The sequence below is a fragment of the Aegilops tauschii genome, chromosome 2, assembly GCF_002575655.3.
Source record: "Aegilops tauschii subsp. strangulata cultivar AL8/78 chromosome 2, Aet v6.0, whole genome shotgun sequence".
NCBI classification, from domain to species: Eukaryota; Viridiplantae; Streptophyta; class Magnoliopsida; order Poales; family Poaceae; genus Aegilops; species Aegilops tauschii.
In genome coordinates this window covers 261745324-261770990 of record NC_053036.3, presented here as the reverse complement: position 1 = coordinate 261770990, position 25667 = coordinate 261745324, and the positions used below count along the sequence as shown (strand labels likewise).

At 43.9% G+C, this 25667-nt stretch overlaps 1 protein-coding gene, 1 long non-coding RNA gene and 1 pseudogene across 5 annotated transcripts; 2 read left to right on the top strand and 1 right to left on the bottom strand.

Moving 5' to 3' along the window:
* The first annotated feature begins 10057 nt into the window (after window positions 1-10057).
* Window positions 10058-11837, top strand: LOC120973279 (uncharacterized). The gene is made up of 4 exons (XR_005767872.3): window positions 10058-10366; window positions 10874-10975; window positions 11111-11438; window positions 11536-11837. It is a non-coding gene; the product is annotated as an uncharacterized lncRNA (long non-coding RNA).
* Window positions 11838-19422: 7585 nt separating this feature from the next.
* LOC109765299 (protein FAR1-RELATED SEQUENCE 5) lies at window positions 19423-25599 on the top strand. 4 transcript variants are annotated; one of them, XM_073508450.1, is made up of 6 exons: window positions 19423-22426; window positions 23389-23566; window positions 23707-23784; window positions 23902-23995; window positions 24088-24292; window positions 25174-25599. In XM_073508450.1, exon 1 carries the CDS (start codon window positions 19543-19545, stop codon window positions 22102-22104), a length of 2562 nt encoding a protein of 853 aa, XP_073364551.1. In that variant the 5' UTR covers window positions 19423-19542; the 3' UTR covers window positions 22105-22426; window positions 23389-23566; window positions 23707-23784; window positions 23902-23995; window positions 24088-24292; window positions 25174-25599. The 4 variants fall into 4 exon arrangements, with proteins under 4 accessions (XP_073364551.1, XP_073364553.1, XP_073364550.1 ...); XM_073508452.1 differs by having other exon boundaries at window positions 23703-23784; XM_073508449.1 differs by having other exon boundaries at window positions 23685-23784.
* On the bottom strand, window positions 23893-25288 carry LOC109765301 (expansin-like B1; annotated as a pseudogene).
* Window positions 25600-25667: the final 68 nt, after the last annotated feature.

Genomic DNA, 25667 nt, shown 5'->3' with positions numbered 1-25667 from the left:
ATCTATTCTTATTTATTTCATTTGGCGTTCGATCTATGAATCTACTGCAATTTATCTCATGTCTGTTTGCCTATCTTGAGGCACCGTACCCGGAAGGGATTGACAACCCCTTTAACACGTCGGGTTTCGAGGATTTGTTATCTGGGTGCAGGGGCTGTTTGCGTTGTGTTGCTTGGTTCTCCTACTGGTTCAATGACCTTGGTTTCATATCTGAGGGAAATACCTACCGCCGCTGTGCTGCATCATCCCTTCCTCTTTGGGGAAATATCAACGTAGCTTCAAGCGACATCAAAAGGGATTTTTGGCGCCATTGACGGGGAGGATCTTCAACATATACCAGGTTCCTAATCACAAATCTCATCTCCTTGCAATTTACATTATTTGCCATTTGCCTCTCGTTTTCATCTCCCCCGCTTCACAAAAAAATGCCATTTTATTCGCGCCTCTTTTTCTGTTCGCCGTTTTCTTGCCAGATTTGTTTTTGAGTGCAATCTTGTTGTGTGGTCATCATGACTCAAGAGAACACCAAGTTATGTGATTTCTCAAATACCAACAACAATTATTTTATTGATACTTCGATTGCTTCTCCGCCACTAGTGCGGAGTCTTGTGATATTAATACTGCTTTGTTGAATCTTGTTATGAAAGATCAATTTTCCGGTACTCCTAATGAGGATGCCGCTTCCCATCTTAATACCTTCGTGGAATTATGCTATATGCAAAAAAAAGATGTGGACAATGATGTGGTGAAGATGAAATTATTTCCGTTTTCTTTGCGTGATTCTGCAAAAAATTGGTTCTCTTCTTTGCCTCGCAATAGTATCGATTCTTGGAATAAATGCAAAGTGCTTTTATCACTAAGTATTTTCCGCCCGCAAAAATTATTTCCCTTAGAACCTTGATCATGAATTTCAAGCAACTTGAACATGAGCATGTTGCACAATCTTGGGAACGGATGGAAATGATGCTAAGGAATTGCCCAACTCAAGGGTTAAATCTTTGGATGACCACACAAAAATTTTATGCGGGTTTGAATTTTGTTTCTCGTGATCTTTTAGATTCCACCGTGGGTGGTACTTTTATGGAAATTACTTTGGGTGAAACCACCAAATTTCTTGATAATATCATGGCAAATTATTCACAATGGCATACCGAAAGGGCTCCTACTAGTAAAAAAGTTAATTCGGTTGAAGAAATTTCTTCTTTGAGTGAAAAAGTTGATGCTCTTATGAAATTGGTTGCTAGTAAAAGTGCTCCTATTGACTTTAATGATATGCCTTTGTCTACCTTGATTGAGCAAAATAGTGATGCCATAGATGTGAATTTTATCTCTCGAAATAATTTCAATAACAATGCTTATAGAGGTAATTTTAATCCTAGGCCTTTTCCTAGTAATTCCACTAATAATTATGGTAATTCCTATGGAAATCAATCTTATAATAATAATAGGAACACCTCTGATCTTGAGAACAGTATTAAAGAATTTATCAACATGCAAAAAGTTTTCAACACTTCCATAGAAGAAAAGTTGAGTAAGACTGATGATTTGTCTAGAAGTGTTGATAGAATTGCTCATGATGTGGAAAATCTCAAGATGAAAATTTTTGTGCCTAAAGTAGATGAATCAATTAAAGCTCTTTATGTTTCTATGGATGAAAGTAAGAAAATAACCGCTATGCTTACAGCTAAAAGAGAATTTTTAGAAAAAACATTTTCTAGTGATTTCTTTCGCAAAAGTGATGAAGATCTTAAAATGATTGGTGTTTCTTCTATTGATTCCTTGTTTACTAAAGTTAAGATTGATGAAAAAGGTACTGGAGAAGAGTCAACTTTAGGTAGAAGGCGTCCCAATATTTCGGAGGGTGAAAATCTTATTGAGAAAATTGATGAAAGTGGGTTTGAAGAGGTCAAAACTTTAGCTAGTGATGTGCCCACTCTTTTGGATTACAAAAACTTTAATTATGATAGTTACTCTTTGATTGATTGTATTTCTTTGTTGCAATCCATGATAAATTCACCCCATGCTTATGAACAAAATAAAGCTTTTACTAAACATATTGTTGATGCTATGATGAAAGCTTTTGAAGAATGTTTTGCTTTGTGTGACTTGGGTGCTAGTGTTTCTACAATTCCGAAATATTTATGTGATGTGCTTGGTTTTACCAATCTTGAAGAATGTTCTTTAAATTTGCACTTGGCGGATTTTACTATTAAAAAGCCTATGGGAAGAATTAATGATGTTTTTATTCTTGCATATAGGAATTATGTGCCCATAGATTTTATTGTTCTTGATATTGATTGCAATCCGTCTTGTCCTATTATTCTTGGTAGACCGTTTCTACGCACTATCGGTGCCGTGATTGATATGAAAGAAGGCAATATTAAGTTCCAATTTCCTTTTAGGAAGGGTATGGAACACTTCCCTAGAATAAGAATTAGGCAACCATATGAATCAATCATGACGGCGCTGAGGGCCTCTGCCCACTCCTGGCAAGGAATGGGGGTACTGACGGGACGTGTACCCAGCCGCGACGTCGAGTCGACAGCAGGCAAGCACCGATGGATCCGCTCTTGCTGTGCGGCGCACCGCGCCTCTCGCTCTGAGGCGCTCCAACGGTCTCGTCGTGCGGTCGCACCTAGCTTGCTCTGTGGCGCGCCATCGATCATGTTGTGCGGCGAGCTGCAGCCTGTCGGCGCTGACATGCCTATCTTGATTCGTGGTGCTCAAGCGCCATGCACCAAAGGTCTGCTCAACCCTGGCAATGACGCGCATCACAGCGTCGTCCATCGCGTTGCCGGGGAGCGCCTCGGCCTCGACGGGACGTGGCGCCTGCTCGTTTTCCTCGTCGATGAGGTTGATGGCAGAGGCGGCGCTTTGGTGGGTTGGCATGCTTGGAAAAGGTGGATGTGCTACAGGCTGCGCTTGTCACCTCCGTGCATCGCATGCCCCCTATGTGCAATATAGCAGGGTGGCGGGAAACAAGTGAGGAAATGGCGGGAAACGGTGGTGTGTTCATAAAACGCCATCAGTTAATGGAAACTTAGCATCGAGCTAGCACAAGAAGTAGATGATGATCAGATGAACACGGACCACACTAGGGATCCCGTCGGTGGTGAATTCACCAATCCCAAATGGTTGAATACTAGCAAGCGTTTGCCCACAACACACATGGCCTATTGCATCACAAATAGGTCGGATGGATCAACAGTATGCCACGTATCGCACATTGTCAAAAAGTAATGCGGTAGACCTTCTTTAACATGTGTTAAAAATAATAATAAAAAAACAAGGACCTCGAGGTTAAATTAGCTGAGGGAATGGGCATTTCGGTCATTTGACCGAAATGACCCATCCCATCACCTAATTTAACATCGACACAACTTCCCATCCAACCACCCATCCGATGGCTGCTCCAGCCTGAGCACACTTAACTTGATAGTTTCTTACATAAGCTACTGGTGGAACAGCTAGTCCTTGCTGATAGGAATGCCTCTTCGCATCCTTATGGCGTATCCGGATGACCGCCCGTCTCACAATGGCCAATAGATGTTGTGTAGACAAAGCATATCACATACGTCTTATTAGAAGCAATCGTGTGCATTATTATCGGTCTTCGCACATATTTCTGATTACAGACCTGTTTGCCGCGTATCACACACATCTTGTTATATTGAACCGTTTCTGTTCTCTTGCCTAATCACAAACAGTTCATCCGAGTGAACCGTATGTTGTACATCACAGACACCTTTGATCTGGCTGACCGTTTCTTTTGTGTTGCCTAATCACAAACAGTTCATCCGAGTGAATCATATATTGTGTATCGCACACGCCTCCATCTGGTTGCCCGTTTCTTTTGTTCCTCCTCATCGCAAACAGTTCATTGAACTGAACCTTATGCCCTTCATCGCACACGCAACTAAAACCTGAACCGTGTTTGATGCATCCGTCATCGCAAACGTTTTACACATTTCTGACGGTTTTCATACAGCACCGTTTGCGATTATGGCATCGCACACAGTTTCTCGAAGGGTCTCTGATCGTAGTGTCGTGTTAGCAGCATCCTGCAGTAGTGATGGTAGATCAAAATAGAGGTTGGGTAGGCGTACTGATCTAAGAAGGCAAGTATTTTACTCGTCCGAGAAATGGGATCAAAGAAAGACAATATGGTCGAAACCACGATTGCAAAAGACCAAATCACAGATATAATATGAACTTATACCAAGGGAATAATTAATTTAAGAGAAGCTTCCATGATAAGATCTACATCGTGTCCATGGGCATGAACACAAAGTTCAAGGTCGACTCCCACTTCTCCAATGCATAATCATTCATTCACTACTCTATTAAAAATGAATTGGGTGTGAAAACCTACCTGGTGAAGTACCAGAAGAGTATGACCCGTGAAAACCTTCGGGTTCATATAGATTAAGGAAGGCATAGGTTCAACCCATCGGGGCATATTAGAAACATATGACCAGGTAGCACGGTTAAAATTAGCACGATCATGAAGTAACCGATCAGGCTAGGAGTGCGTGATGGAGTATTAAACGTCTCAACGACAAAGTACTAGGAGTATTGAATCACAGTGTTGATTCGATTCACTGATCGGTGTTCTCGGTTGACGACAACCCAGAACCCATGGAGTGACTATGACGGGGAAGCTACTACTTCATCAGAAATTCATAACATGTAGTGCAATGGGGTGATATCCTCGAGATACCAGGGGGTAATACTCGAAGGTAGATCAAAATAGAGGTTGGGCAGGCGTACTGATCTGAGAAGGCGAGTATTTTACTCGTCCGAGAAATGGGATCAAAGAAAGACAATATGGTCGAAACCACGATTGCAAAAGACCAAATCCCGGATATAATATGAACTTATACCAAGGGAATGATTAATTTAAGAGAAGCTTCCATGATAAGATCTACATCGTGTCCATGGGCATGAACTCAAAGTTCAAGATCGACTCCCGCTTCTCCAATGCATAATCATTCATTCACTGCTCTATTAAAAAAGTGAATTGGGTGTGAAAACCTACCTGGTGAAGTACCAGAAGAGTATGACCCGTGAAAACCTTCGGGTTCATACAGATTAAGGAAGGCATAGGTTCAACCCATCGGGGCATATTAGAAACATATACCACAACTTCAGGAGTAATATATACAAGCTCGGAAGTAGAGCATGGTTGAGAAAGCAGAGGATAGAATTTACCAAAGGCATTATGTATCCGAGGGAAGGCTCACAAGTTTATTGAATACGAAGGTCGCTGTCAGATAAAATCCAACAAAGGAACTGATGGTCCATAACGGAGCTGATGTGAGCATCTATACTCAACCAGAGGAGGAAATAATGTAAGGAGATCAGATTATAGAAACAGCCGACTAATTCAAAGCTCAATTGCATAGGAATTATGAATTCCAAATTAAGGGATCAGAAGCAATGCTCTGATTAGGGATGGATAAGTTGAATAGCCTTAGGGGTACAATCGATGGCAATTTGATTGGTCGAGAACCAATTCCAGTTAAAAGAATGGCAGCTCAGCCGGAAAGGTAATTTATAAGGATCAACCATGATTGTGGGCATTCGCAAACATATCGAATCAAATGCTCATTATGAAGATGTCAAAGGATGCTAATGAATATCGCTATTCATATGGAATTAGCCATATTGCAAGCAGGTAAGGAAGATCAGGAACAATAGGCTACCGAGGATTTTGGAAGATCGAATAGCATTCCGAAGAATTTTGTGAAACACATAAACAACTGGGGATGAATGGATACTCGGTAAGTGCAAGGAATATTCGTAGGGGTATTCATGTGGCAAAGAACTGCAAGGCAGTAGGCACAGGGTATTCTTGGAACAATAGAGAGAATTTTGGGGTATCTTGTAATACCAAGATCAATGGGGAATGATTGTATGAATGGCACGTGTACATGGTTATCCATAGAGGTTAATCGATGGAAGGGAATTGCAGCGATGGCGCAAAGTCTCGAGAGAACATCATAGAGTATCTTCGGAATCTTCTGGTGCAGCAGGCGATCATCTGTAATTAGGGGCTCTCTGGGTGGAAGTGATCACGAGACCCTAATGTTAGAGTTAGCAAAATTGATTTAACCCGAATAGAAGAGAGATCAGATTCCCAGAGTAAAGACGAGGAATAAAAGATCCTAATACCACCCAATGGCGACGTGGGCCCGTGAGCCACACAGCCATGTTAGTAAATGTTTTGCAATAACTAGACTCAACTTCGACCAAGGAGTTGGGAAGGGCGATTCCTACAGGCAGTCGCCTCTGATACCAACTTGTGACGCCCTTGATTTGACCGTACACTAATAATACATGCAAATGTGTATGATCAAGATCAAGGACTCACGGGAAGATATCACAACATAACTCTAGTCACAAATAAAATAATACAATCTTTATATTACAAGCCAGGGGCCTCGAGGGCTCGAATACATCAGCTCGAATACACAAGAGTCAGCAGAAGCAACAATATCTGAGTACAGACATAACTTAAACAAGTTTGCCTTAAGAAGGCTAGCACAAAAGTAGCAATGATCGAAAAGGCAAGGCCTCCTGCCTGGGAACCTCCTAACTACTCCTCGAAGTCGAACTCCACGTAGAATCATCCTCGGGATCCTCTGGCTCCTGGATTCCATCATATGATCGCAATAAATGAGAAAGGGGGGAAAAGAAGTAGCAAAGCAACCGTGAGTACTCATCCAAAGTACTCGCAAGCAAGGATCTACACTACATATGCATTGGTATCAATGAAATGGGTAGTATCTGTAGATTGAACTGCAGAATGCCAGAATAAGAGGGGGATAGGTAGTCCTAGCAAAGACTACGCTTCTGGCCGCCTCCATCTTGAAGCATGTAGAAGAGAGTAGCTGGTAAGTTCACCAAGTATCATCGTATAGCATAATCCTACCCGGCGATCCTCTCCTCATCTCCCTGTGAGAGAGCGATCACCGGGTTGTATCTAGCACTTGAAAAGGTGTGTTTTATTAAGTATCTGGTTCTAGTTATCATAAGGTGGAGGTACAACTCCGGGTCGTCCTTTTACCGAGGGATACAACTATTCGAATAGATAAACTTCCCTACAGGGGTGCACCACATTACCCAACACGCTCGATCCCTCTGGTCGGACACACTTTCCTGGGTCATGCCCGGCCTCGGAAGATCAACACGTCGCAGCCCCACCTAGACTCAACAGAGAGGTCAGCACGCCGGCCTAAATCCTAAGCGCGCAGGGGTCTGGGCCCATCGCCCATTGCACTCCCGCACGTTGTGAGGGCGGCCGGAAGCAGACCTAGCCCCCTTAATACAATCACAGGCTTACGGTCCAATCCGGCGCGCGCTGCCCCGTCGCTGATGTCAAAAGAGCTTCGGCTGACACCACGACGTCGAGTGCCCATAATTGTTCCCGCGCAGTTGGTTAGTGCATATAGGCCAGTGGCCAGACTCAGATCAAATACCAAGATCTCGTTAAGCGTGTTAATTGATGTAACCGCAGACACCGACCAGGGGCCAGGCCCACCTCTCACCTAGGTGGTCTCAACCTGCCCTGTCGCTCCGCCACAAAGATCCACCCAGAGGGCCGTCAGGACAAATGTCCTTTCAGCCCCCAATCCGTGAATCACTCGCGGGTACTCTACGAGCCAACCCGACTTTAGTCACCACATGTATCATATATAATATGTATGTAAGTATATACCCGCGATCACCTCCTGAGTGATCACAACCCAGTAGTATAGCATGGCAGACGGACAAGAATGTAGGGCCACTGATGATAAACTAGCATCCCTATACTAAGCATTTAGCATTGCAGATAAAGGTAACATCAGTAGTAGCAAAGACAGGCTATGCAGCAGAATAGGATTAACCGAAAGCAGCAACATGCTACACTACTCTAATACAAGTAGTAGAGAGAAGGAATAGGCGATATCGGGTTGACCAGGGGGGCGGGGCTTGCCTGGAAGCTCGGCAGAGAAGGAGGAGTCGTCAACATCGTAGTCGTACTGGGTAGCAGCGGCGTCGGTCTCGGTGTCTAACGAGAGAAGACGGGGGAGAAACAATAAATATAATGAAAACATATGCATGACGATGCATGACATGACAATGAGCGGTGCTAGGTGTGCCTTAACGCGGTACTAGGTGCCACTGGCGAAGGGGAAAAACATCCGGGAAAGTATTCCCGGTGATAGGCATTTCCGGATAGATGAAATGGAGGTGGATTGTTGCATGTTCGCTATGCTAGCGACGTGCGGCGGATGAACGGACTGCGTATTCGGATTCGTCTTTCGTTCTGAGCAACTTTCATGTACAACTTATTAATTAATTATTAATTATATTTAGTTATTTTTAAATTCTTTTTTTCGTTCTAACAGGGACGTGGGCCCCAAAGGTCAGTGCCATGGGGCCAGCAGGGGCCATGGCCACGCACGCGCACACACCAGCAGGGTGCGGCTGTGGCCACTGGCCAGGGAGAAGCCAGTGAGTGGCTGGCGCGAGCGCGAGCCCGATGCGAGGCGCGGGCGGCAGCGCGGGGGAACGCATCGGCACAGGCGAGCGGCGGCATAGGCGGAGCAGGGTAGCAACAGCACGCAGCATGGGCCGTCGGCGGCGGTCGGGCGCAATCGGAGGCACCGGCTGATGCAGGGTGGAGCCCGGGCGAGCAGGGGGGCTGCAGCGGGAGTGACCGAGGCCACCAGTGAGCGGGCGTGCGGGCGACGGGCGCCTGGGCGTGGCCATGTGCGGGCGGTAGCAGCACCGGGGAGGCGACGGACGCGCGCTCACGTGGCCACGCGAGCGCGTGCTCGGGCGCGGGACGGCACCAGCGAGCGCGGACGAGCGTGGTGGGGCGGTGCGCGTGCGTGCGGGCGCGGGCGCGCGAGGCGGGACGCGGGGTGGTGGCCGGGCGCGTGATGTGGAGCAGCAGGAGCGGGAGCGAGGCGAGCGGCGCTGCCGTGCGACGTGGCGTGGCCAGGGAAGGCGGGCGCGCGACGTGGTCGTCGGGAGGGGGGCGAGGCAGCGGAGAGGGGAGGAGGAGGCCGAGGGCCTCACCGCGGGGCATAGGGAAATGGCAGCGGTTGTCGAGGAGGAGGACGGTACGACGTGCGACGGGGTGGCGCCGGTGCGGTGGCTCGGGCAAGCGGCGAACGGGGCGTCGGGGTTGGGGCGGCGAGCGTTGGGCGCTTGGTTAGGCGAACGGCGACGACGCGAGGTCGGGGCCCGAGCGCCCCAATCCAGATTGAGAAAAATGGGGATGAGGGGAGAGTAGCGAGGAGAGGGGTAGCGACTAGGGTTTCGGGGAGGGGTTATAAGGGAGTGGGGGTCGGCCTAGGCCGGTTGGTTCGGCGGCCAGCTGGGCCTAGTTGGACCAGGAGAGCCCTTTTGTTTTCTTTTGTTTTGCTATTTTGTTTTCTTTACTTTTTTATTTATTTTTCCTTTCCTGTTTTCTTTTATTTCTTTAATGGTTACAGTTTCATAAAATATACAAATGGTTTCTAAATTAGTATTACTATATTTATTACTGCCACATTAATTTGGGTAACTAAACAAAATAGTTTAACATTTTATAAATAACAAAAGGCATTTATTAAATTGGTTATGATGTTGTCTCATTCACATTTGAGTATTTAAACATTTTATAAAAGGGCGGTTTCTCCACCATAATTACCTATGCATTATTTGGTACAACCCGAACATTTTAGTTTTATTGTTTTAAAACTTTTGTCGTTTGCCTTAATTCATATTTGAATTTAAATCGGTTTTGAACTAACGCGAGATTAGCAACGGTAACCGAGGTGATGTGGCATCATTAGCAGAGGTTTACTATAGCTTAATTATCCAGGCGTCACAATCGTCTCATCTCCCCACCATATTATATCTCTCCAATGAATAGACCTGGTCCGCACATCTCATCTTCCCATCCCACCTATATTCTTGATCCAGTCGTAGCCGTCGGAATAGAGCTTCGACGCGCGACCTCATCCTGCCAAGATGGGCCTCGCACCTCGATGCTGCGCCTGGACGACAGCGCTTGGCTGACGCCTCGTATCGGCTTTGCCCCTCAGTCGTGCAGCCCGTCGTCCAGCCCCTGAGGCACTCCTCCCTTTGCCCTGGCATGAAGAACGCCGATCTGTAGATCCCGGTTGGCGTGACTGCGACAAGAGAAAATAAGAGGGGCTCCTTGCGGCTGGGCTCTACTTGCCTCTACCAAAATATTTTCTTTGCTCATGTCCCCGTGCACTCTCAATCATGCCGAAACATCACTAGCGCGGTAGGAAGCTTGTGGGATTTCATTGCAATGCGCAAGCTGAACTGCTCTAGCATTGGCGTCAATGTTCTCGTCAGCAAGGTACGTGGGATTCAGTATTGTATTACTCTTACCCTAATTACTTTTACATCACCGAATCTGAAGATCGTTGAAATTATTGGTTGAATGATCTGTCCTGTTGCAGTTCATTCAGATTTGCGAATTGGGTTTTATTCAGAACAGTTTTGATCTATATTTCCAGGAGCAGTATTGATCTATATTTTTCGTTGACCTACCAATATTGTGTTAATGAAATAAAATGGAATGGATAAGAAGGGGTTACTTAAGCCTTCACAATCAGAATTCTTACCACATACATGGTGATGGGTTACACTCCTTTTAGATTGGACAATGCGATTTTGGTTTTCTTTTCATTTGTCTGAGACAAGTGTTTTTGCTAATATACATATTTGTTTGTCTCATAATTTTTCAGCAATGGTATTGATGTGTAATGGCATGACACCCTTTTCGCCTTTACAGTGGACACCCTGTTAGCGTTATGGTTTATTATTTGTTACTTACAATATTTTGATCCATTGTTGGTTTCAGAACTGAACGCAAGATTAGTTAGCATCCATGCATCAGAGGGAGTATTCCACATGCAAGTAACACTAATGGCCATAGTTAGTGATCATATCTGATCTGGCAAAGGTACCCATTCATCATTTGTTTGTGAGACCATATAACTGAAGTGAGACTTTTACCATTGATTTGTTGGAGATGCTTTATGATATGTCGTGCTTCACAACTGAAACATACTTCACAGCCTCCTTCTCCTGCCCGTAGGCAAGCCGTATCTACACAGAAGGGGCTCGCACTAGAGTACTGGAGCTGCGACGTCCTGGCCACTCATGCTTGCAGCTGCCACCGCAATCTATGCATATGCATTGAGCATCAAACATATAATCCTGGTCTTGGCACGACCGCCTAATGTGAGCTTGGCACAACCAATGTTGGCAAGGCACGCGATGAATGTCAATTCCCCAGTGCATGCTTGACGATACTTTTGATCTGTATGTTTGTCGTGCTTATGGCGATCTCCTGGTCTCCGCCCGCCTGCCTCTATCCTTTCTATGGGTGTGATGCGATGGTGAAACTCCCTGGTCCTCACAAGGTAGGTAAAAATTTCAAACTAGGATATTTTTCTGCAGATTTATTTAGCATAAATTAATAAATTAAGGGAATACCTATATATATGTACTTTGCTGCAGGAGATAGCCCATTGGACCATGGAAGTGAGGTTCCAGTTAAGTCTATAAGTCGAGGCTACCTGCATCTAATTTTGGTTTTCTGTTCAACCCTAATAGGAAAGATGAGCTTGCTTGGAATAAGACTCCATGGGAAGGGCATCAACTTGAATGGTTTGGACGTCAAATAACTAGAATTTGGTCATTTCATGCACATATTGTGCTTATGATTTTACTGTTTTTCTGTGTAATGAGCATTGCTCTGTAAGCTACATAAAGTCTTATTTTTTATCTATATTCGCATACTACTATGTTGCAAACTTGTAGCCATTGAAGTCTACAGATATTTGTTATTAGCTTAGCTTAGCCGGTAAATCTGTTTGTTCTTACGAGGCAAAAAATATCTATGATGAAAGTGGTATACAACATCTTGCTTACGGATTAAAATTTCTTGTACTTTCAGTTTGGAAAGACAAAGTGTTGTGCAAAACATAATAATATTCTATATATAATGTAATTGTTCATACATATCATACTTTATGCTATGCAACTTTCATATGTATGTGTTGTTCACGTTTGCCAAAAGCTTGGGTAACCTAAACAAAGTTTCACCAGGTTGTTTAGTCCAGCTATATTTGTTTCTAAGCAATTTATATACATTTCAGGATTCATATACATGACCTTACCCTATGCATTATTTGTTTCAATTTAAAGATAGGATTGCCCGAAATTAGCATTTACCTTCATGAAACTCACAATCTATGCACCAAAATCCACCAAAATTCTCGCAGCAACGCGCGGGGTTTTCTTCTAGTTCTTAGAACAAATGGCATCCATCAAACACAGAGAAAGATAGGGGCTTAATATTTTGCCTCCCAACTCATTTATCATAGAGATAATTGTCAACAATAATAAATCATGATCAAATATATTTGACTGGTCATATGTGCCTAGATCTTTCCCCACCACATGATGCTTGCCAACTAGAGAGTAATTGAGGTTGAAATGGGAATGCATACTATTGACTCTTTGCATAAAAGTAAATACTGAAAAGTAAAATATAGGCCCTTCACAGAGGGAAGCAGAGGCTGTCATGCGCTTTTTATTCGGATGCCCAAGCTTTTAATGCAAAGGAACGTCATGTTATATTCCCCTTCTGATAGCAACCTTTATTATGCAGTCCGTCGCTTTTATTACTTTGTCATCACAAGTTCGTTCAACGCTCAATTTTCCCTTACAATAAAAGATCAAACATATTTAGGAGCAATTTTTATTGCTTTATGCACCGATGACAACTTACTTGAAGGATCTTATTCAATCCATAGGTAGGTATGGTGGACACTCGTGGCAAGAAACTGGGTTTAAGGGTTTTTGGATGCACAAGTAGTATCTCTACTTAGTACAAATTTTTGGTTAGCAAAAGATCCTAAGCAAACACCACATGCTGGAGGATCCATAACAATATAACTTCTATGCAAATATACCCAAACATAACTCATTACGTTGTCTTCCTTGTCCAACTTCAACTAATTTGCTCAAGTTTGAAAATATAATGGGTATTCACAATCATAGAAGATGTCCAAGATAATATATTTGCATGTGAAAGTTCTCTTCCTTATAGTAATCATTCATGAATTGCTTGTATGACCAATATTGTGAATGTCAAGCTTCAAAAGATTTCACTTTCTAAACCCAATGTGAAGCTACCACTAGGCATGATATGAACATATAATTTCAACTTCATTACATTCAATTTATTCAACAATTTACTCATAAGATATAAGTGAAGCACGAGAGTAAATGACAAACTACTCCAAAAAGATATAAGTGAAGATCATGCGAGTAGTTAAGTAAATGGGTAGCTAATTGAGGACTCTCTCTTATTTAAAACTTTCAGATCTAAGTATTTTATTAAAACAGCAAGCAAAACAAAATAAAATTTCATTCCAACAATAGCACACATCATGTGAAGAAGCAAAAACTTAGGATCAACCGATACTAACCGGTAATTGTTGATGAAGAAAGGTGGGATGCCTACCGGGACATCCCCAAGCTTAGATGCTTGAGACTTCTTTAAATATTATCTTGGGATGCCTTGGGCATACCCAAGCTTGAGCTTTTGTGTCTCCTTAATTCCTTTTATATCACGGTTTCCCTAAATCTTAAAAACTTCATCCACACAAAACTCAACAAGAACTCGTGAGATAAGTTAGTATAAATCAATGCAATAACCTTATCATTCTCTACTGTAGCAAATCACTAAAATTATTATTCAACATTGCATACTAAATGCCTCTGCATATTTAATACTTCTATCCTCAAATAGAATCATTAAACAAGTAAACATATGTAAACAATGCAAACATAACAGCAATCTGTCAAAACAGTATAGTCTGTAAAGAATGCAATAATATCAATACTTATTTAACTCCAAAAATTCTGAAATTTTACCATACTGTAGAAAATTTATCATAGCTTATTGTGCAAAAAAATTCAACATTTTATCACATTCTGACTTTTCTAGAGTATTTTTGCAACAGCGATAAACTTTCTATTTTCAAACAGCAACATGTAGACTTGCAAAATAAGCATAGTAAAGGCTATCATTGCCACTTTTATTGAAATAAAAGGTGCAAAACATTATTATAAATAATAGAAATAAAATCCTAGCAAAATAAAATGACGCTCCAAGTAAAACACATATCATGTGACGAATGAAAATATAGCTCCAAGTGAGGTTACCGGTAATGTTGGAGACAAAAGAGGGGATGCCTTCGGGGCATCCCCAAGCTTAATTGCTTGGATCTTCCTTGAATATTACCTTGGGGTGCCTTGGGCATCCCCAAGCTTAGGTTCTTGTCACTCCTTATTCTCCTCATATCAATATCTCACCCAAAACTTGAAAACTTCAATCACACAAAACTTAACGGAACTTCGTGAGATGGGTTAGTATGATAAAGATAAACCATTCACTTTGGTACTGTCAAAGACAAGATTCATAATTGTTCCCACACAATGCCTACTGTACCTCATCATTTCCACAATTTATATTGAGCAATATAAGCCACAGAAACTAGAAAACAAGCAAACTATGCATTGAAAACAGAATCTGTCAAAAACAGAACAGTCTGTAGTAATCTGTACTCCAACCATACTTATGTAACTCCAAAAATTCTGAAAAATTAGGAAACGTAGGGAATTTGTATATCTATCACCTGTAAAAAATTCAGATCAAAAGCACGTTCTAGTGAATTTTTAAAATTCCTAGTTTGAGTCCAAAAGTTTTTGTTTTTGGACAGAATCAAGTCAACTATCGTCCACACTATCCCAAAGGCTTTACTTGGCATTTTATTGAAACAAAAGCTTTAAAACATGATTACTACAGTAGATTAATCATGTTAACACACAAAAATAGTAGGTGTAAATATTGGGTTGTCTCCCAACAAGCGCTTTTCTTTAATGCCTTTTAGCTAGGCATGATGATTTCAATGATGCTCGCATAAAAGTAAAGAATTGAAACACAAAGAGAGCATCATGAAGCATTTGAATAGCACATTTAAGCCTAACCCACTTTCTATGCATAGGGATTTTGTGACCAATTAATTCATGGGAACAAGAATCATCTAACATAGGAAGGCAAAACAAGCAATACTTCAAGATTTTCAACACACAGAGAGGAAGCTTGATATTATTGCAATATGTAAAAGCATATGTTCCTCTCTCATAGTAGTTTTCAGTAGCATCATGGATGAATCCAACAATATAGCTATCACATAAAGCATTCTTTTTCATGATCTACAATCATGGAAATATTATTACTCTCCATATAAGCAAATTTGTTCTCATGAATAGTAGTGGGAGCAAACTCAACAAAATAACTATCATGTGATTGAAAATTAAAACCATGATGACAAGTTTCATGGTAATCATTATTCAATATAGCATACATGCCATCGCCGTAATCATCATATATAGGAACTTTATTGTCATAATCAATTGCAACCTCTTCCAAAATAGTGGATTCATAATTAAATAAAGTCATGACCTCTCAAAATCCACTTTCATCAATATAATCATCATAAATAGGAGGCATGCAATCATCATAATAAATTTTCTCATCAAAACTTGGGGGACTAAAAATATCATCTTCATCAAAATATAGCATCCCCAAGCTTATGGCTTTGCATATCGTTAGCATCATGGATATTCAAAGAGTTCATACCAACAACATTGCAATCATGCTCATCATTCAAAGATTTTATGTCAAACATTTTATTGAATTCTTCTTCTATCAATTGAGCACAATTATCCTTTCCATCATTTTCAAGAAAGACATGATAAAGATGAACAATATGAGACCACCTCAATTCCATTTCTTATTGTAGTTTTATTTTATGAACCAAACTAGTGACAAAACAAGAAACAAAAGGATTCAATTGCAAGACCTAAAGATATACCTTCAAGCACTCACCTCCCCGGCAACGGCGCCAGAAAAGAGCTTGATGTCTACTACCCAACTTTATTCTTGTAGACACGTGTTGGGCCTCCAAGCGCAGAGTTTTGTAGGATAGTAGCAATTTTCCCTCAAGTGGATGACCTACGGTTTATCAATCCGTGGGAGGCGTAGGATGAAGATGGTCTCTCTCAAACAACCCTACAACCAAATAATAAAAAGTATCTTGTGTCCCCAACACACCAAATACAATGGTAATTTGTATAGGTGCACTAGTTCAGCGAAGAGATGGTGATACAAGTGTGATATGGATAGTAGATATTGATTTTTGTAATAAGAACAATACAAAACAGCAAGGTAGCAATTGATAAAACGGAGCACAAACGGTATTGCAATGCTTGAAAATGAGGCCTAGGGTCCGTATTTTCGCTAGTGGAATCTCTCAACAGTGCTAATCTAATTGGATCATATAACCATCCCTCAAAGTGCGATGAAGAATCACCCCAAAGTTCTTATCTAGCGGAGAACATAAGAAGAAATTGTTAGTAGCTATTCTTTTCGATCGATCTATCCAAGAGTTCATACTGAAATAACACCAAAATAAATTCAGATTCATAATACTCAATCCAACACAAAGAACCTCAAAGAGTGCCCCACGATTTCTACTTGAGAAATAAAGACCAGAACATGCATCAACCCTATGCGTAGATTACACCAATGTCACCTCGGGAATCCGCGAGTTGAGTGCCAAAATATATACCAAGTGAATCAATATAATACCCCAATGTCACCATGGGTATTCATATGCAAGACATATATCAAGTGCTCTCAAATCCATAAAAGTATTCAATCCAATAAAAATGAAATCTCAAAGGGAAAACTCAATTCATCACAATAAGATAGAGAGGGAGAAGCACCATATGATACAACTATATTAACAAAGCCCATGATACATCAAGATCGTGCCATCTCAAGAACACGAGAGAGAGATTAAACACATAGCTGCTGGTACAAACCCTCAACCCCGAGGGTAGACTACTCCCTCCTCATCATGGTGGCCGTCGGGATGATGAAGATGGCCACCGGTGATGATTTCCCCCTCCGGTGGAGTGCCAGAATGGGGTCTAGATTGGTTTTTCGTGGCTACAGAGGCTTGCGGCGGTGAAACTTCTGATCTAGGGTTATCTTCGGGGGTTTTGGAATATTTGGCAATTTATAGGGCGAAGAGGAGTGCAGGAGGCCACCGAGGTGGGCACAACCCACCTGGGCGTGTCTGGGCCCCCAGGTGCGCCCTGGTGGGTTGTCCTCCCCTCGCTCCCCTCTGGTACTTCTTTGGCCCACCGGGTGTCTTCTGGTCCAGAAAAATCTCCAAAAAGTTTCGCTGAGTTTGGACTCCGTTTGGTATTGATTTTCTGCGATGTAAAAAACAAGCAAAAAACAGCAACTGGCACTGGGTATGTCAATAGGTTAGTCCCTAAAAATGATATAAAGTTGCTATAAAATGATTGTAAAACATCCAAAAATGATAATATAGCAGCATGAATACTTCATAAAATATAGATATGTTGGAGACGTATCAAGCCCCTACACATGCGCATGCAATTCTCTTGCCTGGGACACCGTTGATCAAGATTTTGGTAGTTACGGTTTGGAGGAGAATGGCCAGACACTTGAAAATCCTAAGAGCATCTCCAGCTGTTGGCCCCCCAGGTGGCTTGAAAAATTGCTGCCTGGGTGCGATCCGATGCTAAAATCGGCTTGGAGGCGATTGGGTTCCCAGGCGCCGATATCGGCCCAATTTTGGCGCAAATTTGCCCGCTTGCAGCCCACTTTCGGCGCAAAATCGGCCCGCTATCGGTGCAAATTGGCCCATATTCGCCGTGCTTCGGCGAAATTCAACAGAAGTTATTTTTTATCACATAGTTCATCACAAAAAATCAATAGAAATCAAATAGTTTAACAAATAGTTCAACAACAAATAGTTCAATACAAATTATACAGTTCAACAAAAAAACTCATATTTCATCACACGTCGCGCTAGGCGTTGCCCTTGAGCCTCCATAGGTGCTCCACCAGATCCCGCTGTAGTTGTTGATGCACCTGTCGGGGCAGTCCAGGTTGCCGGTAGCTGGTGATCAACTTGGGCAAGAGGACCCTGCCTGTAATATGGTCCAGTGTCAAATAGTGGCTCTCCTGCTAGCTCTCAATGATCATGTTGTGCAAGATGACACGGCAAGTCATGATCTTCCGCATTTTATCTTTCGACCAGGTCTGAGCGGGGTACCGGACAACAGCAAATCGAGATTGGAACACACCAAATGCCTGCTCGACATCCTTCCTGCAAGCCTCATGAACCTTCGCAAAGTGAGAGTTCTTGCCTCCTGGCACAGGGTTTGAGATAGTCTTCAAAAATGTAGACCATCTCGGATAGATAGTATCCCTTGTTGTAGTGCCGCCCATTGACCTCAAAGTTCACCGGAGGAGAATGACCTTCAACAAGCTTGGCAAAGACCGGGGAGCACTGCAGTACGTTGATGTCATTGTGAGTTCCTGGCATACCAAAGAAGGAGTGCCAAAACCAGAGGTCCTGTGTGGCCACTACCCCAAGTACCACACTGCATCCGCCTTTGGCGCCTTTGTACGTCCCTTACCAAGCAAATGGACAGTTTTTTCATTTCCAATGCATGCAGTCGATACTTCCAAGCATCCGAGAAAATCCTTTTGCTGCATTCCGTGCTAGGATCCGAGCAGTTCTTCAACATGGGTGATCGCAAGTATTGCGGTCCAAACACTGCCACCACTGCCTTGCAGAACTTGTAGAAACACTCAATGGTCGTGGACTCGGCCATGCGCCCATAGTCGTCAAGTGAATCACCGGGAGCTCCGTATGCTCCATGAGATGCTCTTCGCCCTGGACGTCGGCATCGGCTTCCTCCTCCAGCAGCGTCGTGAGCGACTCCTCGTTGTCTGAGTCCACCGCCGAGCAGACAAATCGCCGAACACCTGGCGGGCGTGGTGGGTGCACAGTCGATATCCCTCCCTGCGCGGCCGGAGCGCCGGAAAACTCGCCCAGGAAGGTGATGGAGAGGTTGCCGTGGCGAAACCCTTTTTTTTCGGCGGGGAATGGCCTATCTAGCGGTAGTGGGTGGTGGGCGGCACCGGGATCGGCATGGTGGCGGGAGGCGCGCGCGGGATGGGGGGAGGCGAATCTGGACGTTTGTCTTGACTTTTCGCCTGACAGTGTGGCCCAGACGTGGCTTCCCCTTCCGCCGGAGCCCCCGAGCGCCCCCCAGTGCGCTGGGTTCGGCCTGGGACCGCCGGGCAAAAAGGGCCGAGCCGGCGAATTCGGCATCGGCGTGAAAAAAGTCGCCCTGTGGGTCTGTTGGGGGCGCGGCTGAAGATGCTCTAAGCACATTCATCCATGACCAAGACCAACCCTCACACGATGGCGCTAATCAATCCCTCCACCACACACATCTACCCACAGCCGCCGCCTCCACAGCCAATCCATCCAACCTCTTCTTCCTCCTCCCGCTGCTCGCCCCCCTTCATTCCTCCAAACCCTAGCGCAAACCCTAATGTCCACCACCGCACACCCTCCTGCCTCCCTCTCAGGGGACTCCTCGCCGACTACCTCCGGCTCATTCTCCCCCTCCTCCTCCGCCGCCGTCGCTGGCTCCGATGAGCCCGCGCTTCTCGGGCAAGCCACCTCGACTTCCACCCCCTCTGCTGCCGGGGATGACGCCACCGTACCCTCCTCGCCCCAAATGGGCATGTACTTCGAGACGGAGGACGACGCCTACGAGTTCTACAAGGCATACGCCGCCCGCCTTGGCTTCGTCGTCCGCAAGTCCAACAAGTCCAAGAACTCCCGGCACACCGTCACCCGCCGTCTCTTCGTCTGCTCCAAGCAAGGTTTCCGCCAAGAACCCAAGAAGCCTCAAGATGAGACCAACGCCACCGACGTCACCGTTGCTGCACCGCCACCGCCTCCTAGGTGCCCGGACTCACGCACCGGCTGCCTGGCGTCCCTCACCATCAAGCTACTCCCTTCGGCCAATGCCTTCCGTGTCACTGAGTTTGTAGCCCAGCACAACCACCCGCTCGCCTCTGCAGTGTCCGCGGTGTCACTGGCAATGATTCCGTCAAGTTCTTCGCATCACACCATTGCCGCTGCGGCAAGCTTGCCGGACCCAAGGGACGGGCCACGCCCAGAGATGCACTTCGAGACGGAAGATGACGCCTATGCCTTCTACAACCGGTACGCCGAGCATGTGGGTTTCAGCGTCCGCCGCTCATACAAGAAGCGCAAGCATGGGGTGATCGTGTCTCGTATCTTTGTTTGTTCCCGTGAGGGCGTCAGTGACCGTGCCAAGCATGATGGCCTAGCCAGTATCAGCGCCAATGCTGGTGGAGGGGCACCAGGCACACCTAGGCCAGGCCCACCACCAACACGAACAGGTTGCCAGGCAAGAATGGTGATCAAGATCACCCCATGCCGAACATACCGGGTTGCTAAATTTATTTCGGAGCATAATCACCCACTCGCTAACTCAGAGACCGTGCACAAGCTGCGGTCCCATAAGATGAGGGCTCGAGGGCACGAGCTTGGCCCAGGGGAACTGCATCGAAGGAAGCAGGGAAAGGGTGTGCAGCTTGGGGATGCTGGTGCTGCATTGGAATACTTGGAAGGGTTGCAGGTGGGAAACCCTTCACTGTATTATGCAGTAGGAATGGCACCTGATGGGAATTCAGCTGTAAATTTCTTCTGGGCTGATGCAAAGTCAATCATCGACTTCAGAAGCTTTGGTGATGTCGTTTGCTTTGATACAACATATGGGCTGAATGTGTATGGGCGACCATTTGCATTGTTTGTTGGTGTGGACAACCACAAGCAGTTACTCGTGTTTGGTGCAGCCTTGCTCTATGATGATGGCATCCAGTCACTGAAATGGGTATTTCAGGCGTTTGCTGATGCCATGCGTGATAGGCAGCCAAAGACTATTCTGATTGATGAGCGTTCTGAATGTTCCATTGCAGCAGCAGAGGTCTGGCCTGGGAGTAACCATTGCACAAGCGTGTGGCATATATACCACAGTTCAAAGAGGCACTTGAAGCAGGTGTTCGAAAGCTCGAAAAGTTTTGGCAATGCTTTGAGCCAGTGTCTCTTTGACTGTGAGGATAAGATGGAGTTCTTGTCTGCATGGGAAAAGCTAATTGAGAAACATGACATTGGTGAGAGTGAATGGCTCAGCAGACTATTTCTAGAGAAAGAAAAATGGGCTCTGCCTTATAGGAGAACTGTGTTTTCTGCTGATATTCTCAGTACTCTTAGAAAGGATAGTATGATTAATGAGCTAAAACGGGAGCTCAGTGAGCAAGAAGATATTCTGCTGTTCTTCAAGCGTTATGAGACCATACTGGAAGAGCATCGCTCAAAGAAATTGCAGGCTGATGTTGATGGAAATCAGGTGACTTTGCCAATCCCGTCCTTGCGAATGTTAAAACAATCTTCAAATGCATATACACCTGAAGCTTTCAAGATGTTCCAGGGTGAGTTTGAGGCTTACATGAACTGCATGTCCTTCCCCTGCAGTGCGGTTGGGACAGTGTCAGAGTACAAAATAACACTTGATGAGAAGCCATTAGAGGCCATTGTGAAATTTGATGCACTAGATGGCTTGGGCACTTGCAGCTGCAGGAAGTTTGAATCTGTTGGAATCCAGTGTTGTCATGTACTAAAGGTACTTGATCTCAAGAATATCAAGGAGCTCCCAGAACAATACATTTTGAAGAGATGGAGGAAAGATGCCCGCTCTGTTAGAATGGGAGAAGAACCTAACTGTGGATCTAGCAGTATCATGCGGTCATCTTTGGATGTTCGCTTCTCTAACATGTGCCGTATGGTTAGCCTTATAGCTTCAAGGGCCGCCAAATCTGAGGAGGCAATGTCATACATTGAGAGTCAATCAAGCGTTCTTCTGAAGCATCTGGATGAAATTCTACAGACAGGCTATCCTGAGAATGGAAACCATGATGTTGCTTCAAGTAGTCAAGCAATTTCTTTTGTAGGAAATCATCCTGACCATACAACACAAGCAAGAGCAGTTGCACATACAGCGAATGGTATAATGTTTTAACATTCCAACTCATTATAGTTTAGCATGTTATAATAGAGGGGGCAGATTGTAGGTTGCGAGACTCCTAAATTGGACTGGTGGATGCTTGGAGGGCAGGCATCAAAACTATGTTGAATTTTAATTTAGTCTCTTGTCCTCTGTGTTGTTACCAACGTGTTTCAAGTCTCTATTTTCTAGTCATGTGAGGACTTCCATGATACACCAACATGGGGAGAAGACCACCACAACCGGCGGACAGGCTAGGGGCAGTGAGGCTAAGGGCTGGCGTCCTGGCTATGCCCTGCCCATTATGTTAGGAGATACGAGATTGTGTTAATTTAAGGTAAATGAGATTGTGTTAGTTTAAAGTAAGTTTGGATTTGATCTCTAGATAAATCTGTCAGGAAACCCCTCTGTAGAATGGCAGAGGCAAATAGAGCTCTTGCACATTTTCGTTAATCCATGAACAGAATCTATGTATGTAGACACATGGATCCGTACATCTCAATCGGAAAAGAATCAATAGAAGGAGAATCGGACGATATCTTTCTCGAAACAAACAAAAAGGAAAAGAAAGAGAAAAGAGAAATCATGATCAATGCTGCATTGTTTTTAAGGCGGTAAGGCGACCTAAGGCGAGCACCACCCGCTCTAGCGCCTAGGCGACGCCTAAGCGCCTAAGGCGGGCATATTTGTAAGGCGCTGCCAGGGCGCCTTATCGCCTAAGCGTCCAAGGCAGGACGCCTTAAAAACAATGCAATGCTGTCTAGGGCATGACAGTATATGAGACGAAAGCAGAAAACATGCTGATGCTTATTGCCTAATGCCTGCAACCACCCACTCGCCATGCTAAAGTTTGTGTGTGCCCAGTCAGATGTTTGACATGCAGATTAATGCTATTTACCGAGAAGCTTTTCTTTGTTGTTGCGCATAGCCGCCACATATTCTATAACAAGAAACTGGAAGCTCTGTTAATTCTGCAGCTTCTGTGGTTTGTATAACATGATATTACCGAGATTGGGGTGAGCTCATCTAATTGCTTTACCGTTGACCTAATTTCCTGACAAATTTTGAGTCATTTTCATATTAGCTTGCTTCTTTAAGTTATAACTGGTTCTGACTCAAGTTTAAATTTGTGTGTGTTGTGAACTTTTGACTTCTGAAACTGTTGAGTATTCAGGATATTACACGATATTGTTCATTCAATTACTGTGTGTTAATTTGTACCTTCCTGTCAAATTTATTATTTTGATGAGTACTTTAAGTGGTTACTGATAATTGGTTTGTTTCTTGACAAAATATCAGGACTGACATCCTTGTTGGGAATTTCTGCTTATCCTGAATCCAGTGGACAATTGAAAGGTTCAGTCGGTTCCTTGTAGTTTAGCCAAATCTATGTTGAAGTATGGCTATGTACAGTACTTATATGTTGCCATGTTGATGTAAGCAAGTATATCCTGAAGACCTTGCTGTTTCCAATTTGGTAAGACTGGTGCTAATTATAATCAATTATTATAAGAGTATGATTTTTTTGACTTCATTGCATTTATTCCATGAAATGTGATGATTGGTTGATCAATGATCTCTATCTAATAAACAAGGACTGGTGTCTTTTGAAGACAGTTGGAGAAGAGCTGCTAAATTACTCGTGCTATATTTATTCTCCCATGTGCAATTTAAAAATGCACACAGACTAGACAGGTAAGCACAACCATGACAAATTACCACAAATACTTCACAAGATTATTCATGACGAGTACATATGAAATTCATATTTCTCTATATTCTGTATCTAAGTTCTGTATAAAACTACTGCAGCTGCACTTGCATGCCAGAATCATTTATGTCCCCTGCTGTCCAGTTCTGCGGTACTCCCTCCGTTCCACAATGTAGTGCGCCCGCGCTTCCCGAGGTCTAAGTTTGACCATAAATTTAACCAACGAGACCGACTGCGGCGGGAGCAAAAATCATACCACTGAATTCGTATTTTTGCTCCCACTGCAGTTGGTCTCGTTGGTTAAATTTATGGTCAAACTTAGATCTCGGAAAGCGTGAGCGCTCTACATTGTGGAATGGAGGGAGTATTATGTTTGTCAGAACTAGCCATTTCTGGTCACCACTGCGGGAAGCTCTGCTGCTAAACAGCATCCTTATGGACAGGGGGCCAGTTGGCATGTCTGGTTCACAGTCTGCATCCAGCCATCAACAGGTATTTAGTACTGTGAATTTTATGCACATGGAAAGCTTTCTGTATAATTTGGTGTAAATAATTCTATGCATGATTTACACAGTTTAATTAGTGTTTACGTCACAAGGATGGACTGTGATGATGTCCTTGCTGCCTTGTTGAACTGTGATCTCAAATTCTAGTTAGTAGGGCAAATTGCTGCCTTCAGTAATCTTGAAGACAATGTTCTTATCTTGGTAGCTACAAGAAACCCTGTAGCAGAGAGATAACAACGAAGCTGCAACATGTCAGTTTTGTTGTTAACTCATTTTTCAAGATCAGAACTAGCGTACTTTCCAGTTTTGCCTCTTTTTTTTCCTTTTGCCATCTGATGAAAGCAACCAAGTGTCGTGCATGCAATAATTTTAGGCAGGTTTCTTGTATTCACACACCTCCTGTATTCAGTTCAACACGACCAAGGGCAAGCAGCGCTTCACCACCATCCGCACTCTGAGCCATAAGCTGAGGATGAAATTAGAGCCGTCACTCCACCCAGAGTGAGTGATTACGATTGTCACACCATTTGCACAGCAGTAAGGATCTGTGCACCTCACCTGTTGGATATTGGCATTCGTACCCGGAACAGAAAAATGGTGTTATGATTTACGCAACCTGGGGCACCACCACAGATGGATCCGATAGCATGCGTTGGCACGTTGCAGCCTACCCCATTCCTGTAGAGGCTTGCCGATGCAGAAACATTGAAGTTGTTAAGTGTTGCCTGAAATGTGCCACTCACATGCTCCATCTGAAAGTATTTGTCAGAAACAAGTAGTAGTATTTCTTTTTTGACAACATGTGACCTCCAAATTTTAGCAGCATATCTCATATGCAATACTTACTTTCGATCCCTTTTGTATCAGAATTGGGGTAATATGCCGCTTCTGACACGGTGAAGTTTGCGTCTACAAACACCATGGAGAGGAAAGGCAGCTGAAAAAACATAGATGTGAGATGACAATGAAGTGGAAGAGCCATTTGTGGTATGGGGATGCAGCAACAAGTTTTGGAAATGGTGCATGCAAGAGGAAGATGGAACCATGTATATTTATAGCCGCTGTGGGTTTCTCATGAGTCAAGATTTGGAAACCTTTGCCCTTCGGTTTTGAATGGCTGAGACATGGGATTGGAGACATTTTTCTCTCTGGTGTATGTGTACCTGCAACTTCTTGTTCATCCTATGCTGCATAAGCTATAGTTCATGTAAAAGAGTATTTTGGCCTTTTGCACCTCTTTGTACTATATACTTATCCGGCCTGTTTGAAGATATTGTTCTGTGGACTGGTGGATTGGCATGTCTGATGACTCTTTCCCAAATAGAAAGGCCATGGCCTCGCTCAAAATGCTCGCATCGTGG

Excerpts from the sequence above, each read along its gene's own strand:
- LOC109765299 (XM_073508450.1), top strand. The coding sequence starts at position 19,543 with ATGTCCACCACCGCACACCCTCCTGCCTCCCTCTCAGGGGACTCCTCG.